At 51.3% G+C, this 13,437-nt stretch overlaps 7 protein-coding genes across 7 annotated transcripts; 6 read left to right on the top strand and 1 right to left on the bottom strand.

The window, feature by feature from the left end:
- The first annotated feature begins 619 nt into the window (after window positions 1-619).
- VE01_00052 (uncharacterized protein) lies at window positions 620-2,314 on the top strand. Its single transcript, XM_018269586.2, has 2 exons — window positions 620-1,027; window positions 1,078-2,314. Exons 1-2 carry the CDS (start codon window positions 700-702, stop codon window positions 2,202-2,204), a joined length of 1,455 nt encoding a protein of 484 aa, XP_018135157.1. The 5' UTR covers window positions 620-699; the 3' UTR covers window positions 2,205-2,314.
- A 219-nt stretch (window positions 2,315-2,533) lies between these two features.
- Window positions 2,534-5,442, top strand: VE01_00051 (uncharacterized protein). Its single transcript, XM_018269585.2, has 2 exons — window positions 2,534-4,876; window positions 4,931-5,442. Exons 1-2 carry the CDS (start codon window positions 2,639-2,641, stop codon window positions 5,297-5,299), a joined length of 2,607 nt encoding a protein of 868 aa, XP_018135160.1. The 5' UTR covers window positions 2,534-2,638; the 3' UTR covers window positions 5,300-5,442.
- Window positions 5,443-5,454: 12 nt separating this feature from the next.
- VE01_00050 (uncharacterized protein) lies at window positions 5,455-7,494 on the top strand. Its single transcript, XM_018269584.2, has 6 exons — window positions 5,455-5,789; window positions 5,998-6,082; window positions 6,219-6,616; window positions 6,670-6,787; window positions 6,858-7,187; window positions 7,259-7,494. Exons 1-6 carry the CDS (start codon window positions 5,750-5,752, stop codon window positions 7,332-7,334), a joined length of 1,047 nt encoding a protein of 348 aa, XP_018135159.1. The 5' UTR covers window positions 5,455-5,749; the 3' UTR covers window positions 7,335-7,494.
- A 491-nt stretch (window positions 7,495-7,985) lies between these two features.
- On the top strand, window positions 7,986-9,254 carry VE01_00049 (uncharacterized protein; the record flags this gene model as incomplete). Its single annotated transcript, XM_018269583.1, has 2 exons — window positions 7,986-8,282; window positions 8,331-9,254. 2 exons carry the CDS (start codon window positions 7,986-7,988, stop codon window positions 9,252-9,254), a joined length of 1,221 nt encoding a protein of 406 aa, XP_018135504.1.
- Window positions 9,255-9,346: 92 nt separating this feature from the next.
- On the bottom strand, window positions 9,347-10,409 carry VE01_00048 (uncharacterized protein). Its single transcript, XM_018269582.2, has 2 exons — window positions 9,882-10,409; window positions 9,347-9,829 (listed from the first exon to the last, which is right to left on the bottom strand). The coding sequence occupies exons 1-2, from the start codon at window positions 10,236-10,238 to the stop codon at window positions 9,383-9,385; spliced, it is 804 nt and encodes a 267-aa protein (XP_018135505.2). The 5' UTR covers window positions 10,239-10,409; the 3' UTR covers window positions 9,347-9,382.
- VE01_00047 (uncharacterized protein) lies at window positions 10,399-12,033 on the top strand. Its single transcript, XM_018269581.2, has 2 exons — window positions 10,399-10,954; window positions 11,013-12,033. Exons 1-2 carry the CDS (start codon window positions 10,758-10,760, stop codon window positions 11,887-11,889), a joined length of 1,074 nt encoding a protein of 357 aa, XP_018135491.1. The 5' UTR covers window positions 10,399-10,757; the 3' UTR covers window positions 11,890-12,033.
- A 127-nt stretch (window positions 12,034-12,160) lies between these two features.
- Window positions 12,161-13,437, top strand: VE01_00046 (uncharacterized protein). The gene has a single exon (XM_018269580.2). The coding sequence runs from the start codon at window positions 12,321-12,323 to the stop codon at window positions 13,368-13,370; it is 1,050 nt and encodes a 349-aa protein (XP_018135492.2). The 5' UTR covers window positions 12,161-12,320; the 3' UTR covers window positions 13,371-13,437.

The raw sequence follows: 13,437 nt of genomic DNA, 5'->3' as shown, positions 1-13,437 counted from the left end.
CAAAGAATATTAGGACGATCAAGGGTCATATCATACCAAGGTACGACGACAGGGCTCACCTCGGCTCGGTCCCTGACTTTTCGTGGCTAGGCGGCAGTATAAGGGCTGAACAGTGTCGAGGCACCATACAAGCAAGCTCCTGTGGGGAAATAAGAACCTGGGGAGCATCAGCTATAGCTCTAGAATCTGGAATTGCTTGGATTATACATATATTTCTCTACTAGTTGTATGCACTTACGTACATTTATATAGGTGCTTGGCTTGTCTCCTCTTGCCATATACCATACTCTGTACCATACTATTTATGAGATATATAAATGTGACTATGCTATCTATATATGGATAGTACAGCGCTTCACTTACGTACGCGAAGGAGCTACTTGCTTGGCTTGTCTCCTCTACTCTTACCATAGTAATATCACATTTATTGTGAAAGTGGTAATTATTATAGTTATTATAAGTATGCAATAAATATTCATACTTAAACACGTGCTATTCCGGGTTGTGAACTGGCAAGGCTGAACAAACTGGTGGCGAGGCTGAGGCAGCTACGTAGGGGGAGGAGCTGGTGAACACATATTAATATGGCTTGGCGCCTCGCAATTCAATCCAACAACTCCCATCATATCATTCGTCTACCATCGACAACGACCTACGTGACCACGAATATGAGATATCGATAGCACTACCTGCATCAATATGATGCCTCACGAACCATCCCCCATCTCCCCAACTACGCCCACCAAATTCCCTCCGCCAACGCGCAGCGCTACTCTTCCCATACCCCCGCGCACATGGTCCGCTCCTACCGACAGAACGCTTCTCGCGCCTGAAGATGCAATATATCTCGGGTCGCCACCGCATAGGAGGGGGGCAGCGGACAAGGCGAATCTGCGCATGTCCAACGGCGACACGACAGGAGATGACAGTTCGAGGGGTCACCGGCGCGGGAGGAATAAGGAGAGGATGAGCAGCAGCAGGAGGCGGAAGGTTATTTGGAAGAAGCTGCTCTGGGTGAAGCAGTCCTGTTTGTCTCTCAATTGTGACTATCGCCAGATCATGCGCTGACCCTCATAGATCCCGATAATTACACCGACCAAGAAACATTCCTCGAGCACCTTCAGCGAAACCCACGGCTTCAACCATACGACTTCTGGCCACTTGTCGCAGACTCGACCGTCATCGTCCAGCAGGTCTGTTCCGTGATAATCTTCATTGTCTGCTTTGTGGGGATCTTCCAAGAAAGAGTTTCTCCTGTCACCGTTGTTGGGACAGGCACACTCAGCACAGTTCTCGGTTGGGTAGCGTGGGACAGATGGGTTGGGCAAGAACAGCAATCAGTCTCTCGCCCCAATCATCCACCGCGTCCCATTGATGGGCCGTCTATAGCGAGCTCAGTTTCGGGCGCTGTCAAGAGTGATACCAAGCCACAAGGGGCTGGACCTGGCCTCGCAGCGTTGCCACTCAGCCCACGACATTCGCACAGTGCCAGTGCCTCATCCCTCCACTCTCAGACCTCCACCACATCCCCTATAGTTGGCCAACCCAACGGATCATCTACTTTTGTAACTTACAGCCCCGTTGCCCCCTATGGCTCAAGGTCATCCTTCTCCCCGCGAAATCAACAGCGACTAGCGACTGCGAAATCCGCTGTCCTTATCTATTGCGCACTCCTCGGGCTCAGCCCTATCCTCAAATCCCTAACACGGTCGACGTCGAGCGATTCGATTTGGGCGCTCAGCACGTGGTTGATGATAATTAATGTTTTCTTTTTCGACTACGGCGGCAATGTCGGCGTGAAGTTCCAGGCCTCCCTCTCCACAAATGCCGCTCTCATGGCATCGACTGTGCTTGCCTCGCGCCTCCCATCCACCCAGCACGTCTTCTCTCTTACGCTCTTCTCGATCGAAGTCTTTGGACTGTTCCCCGTCTTTCGCAGACACTTGCGCCACGTGTCTTGGCGCTGGCACGTCGCTCTTACGGCACTTCTTGTAATGGGGGCCGGTGGGGGAGTTGGGATGGTGGTTACTCGCGGGGGATGGAAGGCAGCTGTTGTCGGGATGACGCTAGGGAACCTCATCGCAGGCCTGGCTATGGGGGGATGTAGTTGGTGGTTAATTGGGCTCCAGAGGTATAAGAATGAGATACATGGGCCATGGGACCCGGCGAGGCCGATCATACGCCGGCACTGGGAGGATTATTAGATACCATATGATATGCATTTAATGTATTTTTAGGATAACAAAACGAGCACAGCAGCATCAGCCAGTTATACTCTTGATCCTTTGTATACATTAATGCATTATTGTCCTCGAATAGTGAATAAATAGTGAATAGTGGTCACAAATATTCCAGCTTCGCGCCCAGATCCAAATGCAGTTATCTATTAATACACCAATTGTTTACATTGCATTGCATGCAAGCTGAGAACAAGAAACCGCACTATCCCACATATGGGTGTAAGGATCAGGTCTGTGCATGAAACCCCAACCCCCCCCATACTGAACCCATTCTTGCCCTGACAGTAAGCTGGCTCAACCTTACCAACCTCCATATTCAATTCCGCGGATGGGCAAACCCTCTCATTGCGCCCTTAATTGACGACACTGATGTGAGCGATCGAGTTTCGTCCCCGACAATGTCTCTAAACCCAGAGGAGCGGCGGCGTCGCATTTCTAAGTCCCCGGGTCGTGCACCTTCCCCACCAGATGACTACTCTCCACCTCGATCATCCCGCTACGCTGAGCCCAAAAGCTCGCGATACTACGACGACGACGACGACGACGACGACCACCGCGATCGCAAGCGCGGAGACCCCTATGACTATGACGATAGGAGCTCGGCGCGCGCTCCGCGGGAGCCCCGCGACAGAGACGACGGCCCGCGGTACGCCGAGGCTCCATACCGCCCTCCCGCGTCGCATAAAAAGACAGCTAGCTTCGCGATGCCCGGCGGGTTCAGCGACGATGAGGAGGATCCCAAAATTAGTAAATATGGCAAGAAGGAGAAGGATTACTACGGCGACAAGGGCTCGTCCCTGAGCAGGCGAGATGACAGCCCGCCGCCCCGCGATAAGCCGCGCTATGCGGACCCTGAACCTGAGAGTCGATACAAGAGGGATGTGAGCCCGGCGTACAAGCCGCGGTATGCGGAACCTGAGCCAGAGCGCAAACCGCGGTATGCAGAACCTGAACCAGAGCGCAAACCAAAGTCGCGGTACAAGGATGAGAGCCCTCCATCAAAATCCAAATACGACGAGCCAGAAGCGTACAAGCCGCGCAAATACTACGACGACGACGAAAGTCCACCGCGACGGCCCAAGTACGCAGCTCCCGATTCTCCTCCACAACCGAAATATGCTGCGCCAGTTGCGCCAGCTGCGCCAGCTGCACCCCAACAGCCAAAGTACTCCGCTCCAGAGCGAGACGCCAAGCCGAAATACGTAACTGCAGACCCCAGTCAGAGAGGAGGGAATCCGAAATACTGGGACGACAAAGACAAAGACTCGGACTCGGATAGCGATGATAGCGACGAGCAGGATGGCCCAATTGGCGATCGAAGGATAGATATTGACTTTGAGATCAAGCACGACCATTACGATACAACAGTGAGGAAGCGCGAGAAGCACAAGCACCACCACGAGTCGCCAAAGTATAACGAAGTTGCGCTTGTTACCACCACAACGGATTCATCGAGGTATGCCGAGCCGAAGAGGTGGGAGTATGCTCACCCTGAGGAGAAGATTACCTACACAAGCAAGACCGAATCATACACGGCAAACCCCGAACCTAATGCTTACGGCAGGCCAGCTTATGACAGGCCATATGCACCGCCGTCATCAAGCCGCCAGCCTGACCCGAGGGCCCCCGTAAATGGTCCTGGTCAGACTCAGGTCGTTACAGTAGAGCCTGGTCGAAGAAACCGAGCTTCATCCAACTTCGGGCCAGGTGGACTTGGAGCCGGCATGCTTGGTGTCGCAGCCGCTGCTGGCGTCGGTGCCTCTCTAGCAAACGCCCCTGGTTCGCCCATGTTGGAAGCATACAAGGGAACTTACCAGTCCATGGGGCCTCTCACGATTACGTCCAAGCCGTATGCTGACAATGCAGACGTGGATATCTTAGAGATTGCACCACCTGCCTCACCTACCTCCAAGCGCAGACACGCGCGGTTCCATGATCTCGAGAATGAAGCCTCGATCTTGAAAAAGGCGCTTCGTGAGACGAAGTCAAAGGCCTACCCTGATCCGCGGCCCTTTATTGAGATTCTTCCCGCGCTCACTCATGAGCAGATTCTTGATCTCCGCGCCGAGTACAAGAAGCAAGTCAAGACACCTGACATGAAAGGTGTGAATATCGCAAAGCACATCAAGGTGCGTCTAAAGGAGGATAAGTTCTTCCTCAAGGCCTGCTACGCCACTGCGCTGGGTCGGTGGGAGTCCGAAGCGTACTGGGCAAACTCGTACTACCAGGGCTCGCAAACCAGTAGAGAGCTGCTGATCGAGAGTTTGATGGGAAGGACCAACGCCGAGATCCGTCAAATCAAAGAGGCTTTCCGTGATAAGAAGTACTCCGACAGCCTGACCCGTTGCATGAAGCAGGAGCTCAAGGAAGATAAATTCAAAAAGGCAGTCATGATGGTGCTGGAGGAGAAGAGAATGGATGAGCGCCCGGGCCGGTCGCTCGACCGCTCCTTAGTAGAGCAGGATGTCAGAGACTTGAATCGTGCCATTAAGTCGGAGCGAGGTGGTGAGAGCGTGATGATTGGGATTGTCGTACAGAGGTCTGACAGTCATATCCGTGAGATATTACGCGTTTATGAGGCTTCATTTCGCTCGAATTTCGCGAGAGAGATGCTGAAGAAGAGTGGGAACTTGGTGGTATGTACTATCCCGCTGGCTATTAATTGAAGATAGAAGCTAACACTCACCCAGGGCGAAATGCTGGCACATATACTGAACGGCATCATTAACCGCCCTGTCCGCGACACGTTGTTACTGCACCATGCGCTCACTCTCACCAAGTCTGACAGCTTGCGTGTCGACCTCCTTATTTCGCGCCTAGTTCGATACCACTGGGACCGACCTCATATGGAAGCCATCAAGAGAGAATACCGGAACCGATACGGCAAGGAGCTTCAAGAGGCAGTACGAGAGGGGACGAAGGGTGCGTGGGGCGAATTCTGCGAGGAGCTATGCGTGAAGAGAGTGGGAGATGAAGTGAAGCGGTTTGATAAGGTCGAGAGAATCGAGAGGGTTGAGAGAATCGAGGTGCATGGTGGCCCCAACGGGGGGTATAGGTAGAGATGATATACTTCGGAGGGATTTTTGATAGGGAAAACATATGGGGAAATATCGTTCATAGTAGGCAGAGATATACTCAATTCAAATGGCGTTAGCCAGGTCCACATCCACTGCTCTTGGAACCTTTAGCGTTTCAACCCCGGGTGCCAGGGTCACGCTTCCGCACTGCCAAATACAGATGATGTTTAAATCGATAATTTACTCAAAGGTGACACCAATAACTTCTTCCAGTAGTTCTTTAGTCGATTATATTTACAACAGGCGATCTTTCGGTGAACTCCGCGACTTAAACCGGCCTCGTTCGCGCTTACTAAGCCTCCCATACTCAGCTCCTCTTAGAACGTAAGCAGAGCAGCCACATTATCTTTTGTTCATAACAAAGGCCAAGGAAAGAGTTGGTCCCTTGTCCCTGTTTGTTTTCGAATTGATAGCCCGCAATCTAGATTCAACATGAAGAAGTTTTCATTCCGCACGTTCCGGCCGTCAAAAGGTACGTTACTTACTTCCTACACCGTGGTCGTGGCAGGCATGAGGGAGGATCCCATGTGTGGCTACTTGGGATATGCCTCGATTCATTGCCTTTTAGCCTCTTCTGTTTTAATACCTTCTCGGTATTTAATCCGACTATCTAACCCTCATGTGTGAATGGGAAATATTCGTATCACTGGGCGGCACACATACTGAGAATATCACATCAGATTCGGGAGGAGAGCAAGGGTCATCATCAAGTGACAAGCAAGCTGTTTCCTCGAAGCGGAGAGAGCAAGTTCGGAAAGCTCAACGGTATGTCCCCAGATGTCATCACTCCATGTCCCTAGCGGCTGGACTTCGCGTGGATTGTGATTCGCGTGCTAGACGGTACTCAAGAGGGTTACTGCTGCGGTGGTGCCCAATAGAGCTGAAATCTGATCAATTACAGGACACATCGCGAGCGCAAAGAAATTTACATGAAGTCGCTAGAAACAGAGGTACTACTGCTACGCACCAACGAAGCCAACTTACTGCAGGAAACCCGGAGCCTGTACGCAGAGATTGACCAACTTAAGAGCGTCCTCACCGAACTTGGTGTCCAGTTGCCCATCGTGGGTGCATCAGGCCTGGCAGAGTATGGATCTACCGCATTCCCCACCAACTCCGTGGTGAGTATCCGGCAAGGCAGCATAGGACCACAGATACACGTGGGTCACTCAGCGGCAGATACAAGGCACCGCAACGACGGATCTCATTTACCCGCAGCCCCTCCTACAGGCGGGGCTCAGCGTGTTTTTCATAGAGAAGATAGCCAGGCATCGAATGTCACTAGCAGCTTTCAATCTCGTAAGTTAGAAGGCACCCTGTTTACGTCTTCTCGCCCGCTAATTGCTACTCAGCTGCCTCTGGAGGGGTATTGTCGTCTCCCAATGCCTACGAATCGGGACAGTCTGTGACAAGCCCCGAGAGCACCGCTGACATCGACATGGAGAGTATCGGGGTAGAATTTGTATTAACGTTAGTTCCCCCATGTCCCCCTTCGGACAGAGATCCCCAGCCACTCTGTATCTAATATACTCGACTACAGCCTGGAGAGTCCCTGTCTCGGTCATATGCAAGGAAATCCCGACGACCCAGAAGCCCCCAGTGGCCACGTTCTCACAGTCTCTGCGCCTCTCCTCTTCAGAGCTCCCAGCATAGCTACAGGTCCCCACATCTGCACCACCACGCCCTGGGAGGCACCCGCTTCTGGGCTTGAACGGCTCTTGAACCTATCTCAGGGTTTGGTACTAGATGGCGAGGTCACGCCAGTTCAAGCGTGGAATTACATCAGGCAGCGCGTGGGTCCCCAGGGCATTGAGGTGGAGAGATTGCGGGCCCTGACAGAGAGGCTGCTAAAGGAAGTTAGCTGCCATGGGTAAGTTTATCGTACTCCACTCCAGCAATGGTGGTAAGGAAGGCTTGATTGCTGAATTAACTCCGATATAGGTTTGGCGCTGTTGTCGAACAAGGGGCTTTTGAGGGTCTGGTATTCGATACACTGGTAGTTGGACAGGCTTCTTAAAAGCTAGTTGGTATTTTGAACACAAAAGCTGGGGCGTGCGTGAGTTCTACTTAGTATCGGGGATTGAATCGGGGATTGAACCGGGGATTGGTCAATTCCCGTCTGAATTGTGTTACATAGCTCTTCTCATAGTGTAGTAACGCTTCACGGAAATAAAGAGGCTATTCCATTTAAACTCAGTCTTTATTGAGACTACGGTGTCAGATAAGCCATATCCCCTCACTTTGTGCTCGTTCCGTCTGTTCCATATGAGGGTTGTTCCTGATGCGACGTCTCGTTTGGCGATCCCACTTACCCCTGTCACAATGATTCCTGATCAAGAATTCCCTAATTGAGACTAGCGTGGCCTTCGAATACTAACTTCACCAACAATATGCAATGTTAACCTCCACCAACAAGAGTCTGTTTCGGACGCGCAGGTTTTGTCCAAAGCGAGGGAAATTGATTGAATAATCGGTAGCAGAGTGCTCATAGTAGGACCATGAGTGCTTCATCTTTCCCAATATGGCAAGGTAGGTGGAGGGGACATCAAGTATAAGTAATATGGATTTCGCTCTTTCTAAACCCTTCTGTATACCAATAAGCTTGCCTTTACCTTTCCTATCAGCATTTAAATATTGATCACTTTCGGTTATCTTCCATTCCATCACCATGCCAGGCCTTTTCCAAAAGATTCTCTTATCAGCTGCCCTGCTCGGGCTGGCAGTTGAAGGCGCTCCAAGCACAGCAACCAAGCAGCAGGGCAATGGCCCGAAAGCCATTTACTTCCTAACCAACAATGCTCAAAATGCTGTCGTTGCGCTACCAGTCGGATGCGATGGAACGCTATCTCGTGGATCCGTCACCGGGACTGGGGGTAAAGGATCAAACTCAATTGATATGGGCACAAACTTGCCCGCTGGCCCAGACGCATTGAGTAGCCAGTCTGCACTCAAAGTGTCCGGACAGGTAAGGAAGTACTGCATCGATGCGGTTTCAGGCTCTAACGCTGCTTAGTATTTGTTTGCTGTGAATGCCGGCTCCAACTCCCTCACTATGTTCTCGATTTCCGCCAAAGACCCAACAAAACTCACCGCACTAGGCCAGTCTGCTTCCGTCCCAGGCGACTTTCCTGTCACCGTCGCAGCTTCCGCCAAGAACAACCTTGTGTGTGTTGGCACCACAGGAGCCAAATCGGGAGTCTCTTGCACATCTTTCTCTTCGCAGGGCCTCGGCAAGATGGACGCCCTTCGCCCATTCGGCCTCGGCCAGACCACACCACCCGTCGGCCCATTCAACACTGTCTCCCAAGTTTTCTTCTCCGGTGACGAGTCTGTCCTCTTCACAGCTGTCAAGGGCAACCCTCCTGCGAACAACACAGGCTTTATCTCTGCATTCCCAGTCAACGCCAAATCTCCCTGTGGAGGCGCAATTACTACTCTGTCGACGACCGAAACGCGCAGCTCCCCTGCCGGCACCGCTGTCCTGTTTGGCTCCGCAGCAATTCCTGGCAGCACCTCACTCTTTGTGACGGACGCTTCCTTCGGTGCCGCCGTCCTCGCTGTTGACTCGAGCGACAAGACCACCCTGACAGGGAAGGGCGTCATCGCCGATCAGTCTGCTACGTGCTGGGTCGCCATATCCGACGTCACTGGAAATGCTTATGTTACCGATATTGCTGTGAACCACATTGTTGAGATGAGCACTAAGGATGCTAGCATCATCAGCTCTACTGATCTATCTGCGAACGGCGGCACTGGACTTACCGACATTGCGTCGGGAGGGAACTTTTTATATGCCTTGAGCGCGGGGGATGGAAAGGCCAAGGCGACAGTGACAGTTTTGGACGTCTCAGGAGGAAAGGTGAAACAGGTCCAGTATTTCGATGTCAGCTCGACTGGCGCGGGCAAGAATGCGCAGGGGATGACATTGCTTATGTGATTTCGTCCAGAGTGCAAAAACATCATATATTGGATTAGAAACCCAGGGGGTAAAGGGGAAGGGGGGAGGGAGAGTCAAGTATTAATATTGTTGTTAAAATCAAATTCTGTTGTTCTATATATGGATATCTACATTGGCATCCGCCTCATCTCTGCTACAGTCCAGTATTTCCTCATATTCTCGGCACCCAATGTCTTGACCTCTTGGTCTAGATGAGTCCATAACACTGTTCCCCAAGAGTCCATCTTCGTCTTGAGCACCCTCAAATCAAAGTCGGCCTCCCCAGTCTGGCACTGTTGTAAGTACTCCTTAAACACGTCCAGGCCATCGTGAATCTCCTTGTGCTGCCTTAGCAACTCCGCAGCACCCTTGTACTTAGGGCCGTTCTTGAACTCTGGCATTTTCTTGGCCAGAACAGGGAAGACGTGCATCTCCTCGATGGAGTGATGCGCCGTGAGATGCCCACAAAATTGCAGGCCAGTGGTGATGAACTGCTTGATGGACAAGTTCTTTGGGCGTTGATTAGACTCGCAGGCACCATATAGAAGGTTCCAGGTCCTTCGGAAATTATTGTGCTAGAACGTGTTAGCTTAATACAAGAAGTGGCGGGAGTGATAATGCACTTACGAAGTATTCCATGTGTTCCGCCATGCCGTTGTAGGCCGCGAAGTCCGCTGCGCTAAGTGGCGGTAATTTTGGCTCTTCTTGTGGCGCTTCGGCCGCTGCTGCTTCGTTTTTCTCTACAGCTACATTTTTGCTGTTTGACTCTTCTTGTGTCGCCTTCATTGGCTCTGCGGATATATTCGCAGCCCCTGTATCCGACATGGTGGATGAGTATGGCTGTGCACGCAATCTACACGTGGGGTATATGTGTGGGGTACTGGGCAGTACAGGGTATCTTAATGCCGGAGTGCAACGTGCAGTGGTAGCAATGCTTTGACGATGTAGAATGGAAAAAGGTAAGATAAATGAGGCAGGACGCATTAGCAAGGTGCAATAACTTCGCCGAGTTCTTTCGCAAGTCAGCCCGTGAGATTGGTATCGAGGCTGACTGTGTTTTTTATAGATGTAAGCTTGATATTTTAGTCGCGGAGAGTTTATATAGTCGTGAAAGTTAAAGCGGCGAGTATTATATTAGTTAGTACAGAAGTTGACAGTTCAGACGAGCCTCAACTAGTAATATTTATAACATCTTTATAATCACAGGTTTTCCCCAAGCTAATGTCAGTAGCAATTAGTAAGCAGAAATGGAATCGGAGGTTTCGGCGTTACATCATCAAACCCGACGGCCCGACTATCTATCCGTTGTGGAGAGGAGGCGAAGTAAGAACACCCCATTCTCATAGCCTACTAGAGACTATCAATAATCGCATTTTCATGTGCAAAGGCGATATCCTCTCCTCATATATAGAGATATCTATCAGAGAAAAAAAAGCTATTCACATTAACAGTCTATCATACCATTAACTTTAGTCAGGCCAGTCCAAGTTATACAGATTCAACATGGCAACAATACCGCCTACAATGCGCGCTCTGGCAATTCCGTCATTCGGAAAGCCATCCACCTATGGTCTTGCGAACGTGCCAACGCCCCAGATCACGCAGCCAGACGAAGTGCTCATCAAAATTCACGCTGCGGGCGTGAATCCAATTGACACTAAAGTGGCCGAAGGAGCCTTAAAAATGGCACACAAATACACGTAGGATTCGCCAGATTTGGCTTTCTAGATGCTCAGAAATATACTCACATATCACCAGGTTTCCTCTCGTTCTTGGACACGATGCCGCTGGAACCATTGTTGCCGTGGGCAGCGCCGTCAATAGCCTGAAGGTCGGGGATCAGGTCTTTACTCGTGTGCCAATCCATGATGCCGGCACAATGGCCGAGTACTGCCTCTCAACTGCCTCGGCAACAGCGCTGAAGCCCGAGTTCATGTCTTTCGCCGATGCTGCATCCATCCCGCTAGTGGGCCTGACGGTGCTCCAAGTGATACGGCGCGCAGAGACACAGCTAGGCGGATTGAAGGGGAAAACGGCGTATGTGCCAGGTGGTCTAAGCGGCGTAGGAAGCGTAGCTGTACAGCTGCTGAAGAATGTGTTTGGTGTGAAGAAGGTGATCACGACGCTGTCGACAGGGAAAATGGAGCGGGCGAAGGATCTGTTTAAGGGAGGAGAGGGTGAGGTAGTGTATATTGATTACACAAAGGAAAACGTGAGCTCGGCAATTGGCGCTGGAAACGTCGATTTCATGTTCGATACCATGAATGGTGCGATTGAGAGCTTGCCTTTGATCCGTAAAGGCGGGGTCATTGTATCGATCAGCAGAACACCATCAGGGGAAGAGCTTAAGAAAAAGTTTGGCTCTCCGCCGTGGTTTATGGTGGTGGTGCTGAACCTCATGGATCAGGTTACTAAGTGGAGAGCCGGGAGGAATGGGGTCAACTATAGCTATTTGTGGATGGAAGCTGACGCCAAGGGGCTTGATGATTTGGGACGATGGGTAGGAGAAGGTAAACTTAAGCCACTGGTGGGGAGAACGGCCAAGCTTGAAGATGAGGCTGCGGTGAAGAGTGGCTATGAGGAGGTGTACAGTGCCAAGGGTGGGGTTGGGAAGTTTGTTGTTGAGGTAATTTGAGGTGAGAGATGGAGGTCGAGGCTCATATAATAATGTATTTCTGTTAAACTTTGTAATTCCGCACTTCGCACTTGGGTTTTTACCTATGTAGGGGGCAGGATATGCTTTAAAGGGACTCAACAATCTCACTTTCACAAATGAGAGTTCTCACATAAGAAATGTATATCACGTGATATTGATTTATTTGTGCCCACTTTTTCGATTACTGTGATATTGTCAGCAGCTTGTAATCACTCACAAATGATTTCTATTGGATGTAAACAATTCCCGTCAGATCTTCACAATCTACACTAAGCATCACCAAGCAACGTCATCGGCGTGCTTTATAGCGATGTATAAGGAATTGCAAATAACTTTCTTATGTTTCTCTAGTGATTTTCCTTCCTCTTTTCTGTTCTCGAACCACCTAGTTCCACAGCCCATATCCCTATATGAAGCTCTTCCTCCTCCTGTCGTCCCTCCTCATCGCAACAATTTCAATCACATATTCAGACTTACTGCTTGAACTCTACAGATCTCACATCTCCAAAACCTCCCCCGCAGGCCACCCACAACCAACCAATTCCTTCGAAACACTCATGAACACAGCACCAACCCTCAAATCCACCATGTCCAAGTCTCTCACCCACGCCAAGATCCTCGCGCGCCGCTCCGCCGCCCGCGGCCACGCCAACCACGGCTGGCTCGACAGCCACCACACCTTCTCCTTCGCCTCCTACCACGACCCGAAGTTCGAGCGCTTCGGCTCCCTGCGCGTCCTCAACGAAGACCGCGTCGCGGCCCACAACGGCTTCCCGACGCATCCCCACCGCGATGCCGAGATCTTCAGCTACATCCTCTCCGGGGAGCTGACGCACCGCGATAGCACGATCCAGAAAGGGAAGGAGGGCAAGGAGGGTGATGACTTCTATCGCATGAAGAGGGGAGACGTCCAATTCACCACGGGCGGAACAGGGATCGCGCACTCGGAGAACAATGAGAGCGACAAGCCGGTGCATTTCCTACAGATCTGGGCGCTGCCATGGTCGAGGGGCCTGACTCCACGATACCACACAAAGACATTTGACGAGGCGAAGAAGAGAGAGGCCTTTGTTCCTATCTTGTCCCCGCTTGCGGCAGGCAAGGGCGCCAGTGCCGAGGAAGAGGCCGCGGCTGTCCCAGCACTACCAGGAACGATACCCATCCACGCCGACTTCGTCATGGCCGCAGGTATCATTGGCGTCGGAAAGAAATTCGAGTGGACCGTCGGCGGTGAAAGCGATGCAAAGACTGTTGTGAAGAGCAGGACAGACAGGAAGGTGTATATCCACGTCCCGATGACGAATGAGGGGAAGTCCAAGATCAGGTTGGATGGTCGGGAAGACTCTGTTTTGGCAGAGGGGGATGGTGCGTTTGTCACTGGTGTCCAGGCTGGTGATGTGCTTGCCTTTGAGAGCATTGGGGAGGTGGAGGCGGAGGTTATTGTTTTGGACAGCGATTGAGCGGTCTAGTTTGTTATGTAGATTTTATGATAGAATACATGTGGTTAATGATACTCTTACTACTATC

This window comes from Pseudogymnoascus verrucosus (genome assembly GCF_001662655.1).
Source record: "Pseudogymnoascus verrucosus strain UAMH 10579 unplaced genomic scaffold scaffold_1, whole genome shotgun sequence".
NCBI lineage: Eukaryota > Fungi > Ascomycota > Leotiomycetes > Thelebolales > Thelebolaceae > Pseudogymnoascus > Pseudogymnoascus verrucosus.
The sequence above is the reverse complement of the archived record's forward strand: the minus strand, read 5'-3'. Positions and strand labels throughout refer to the sequence as shown.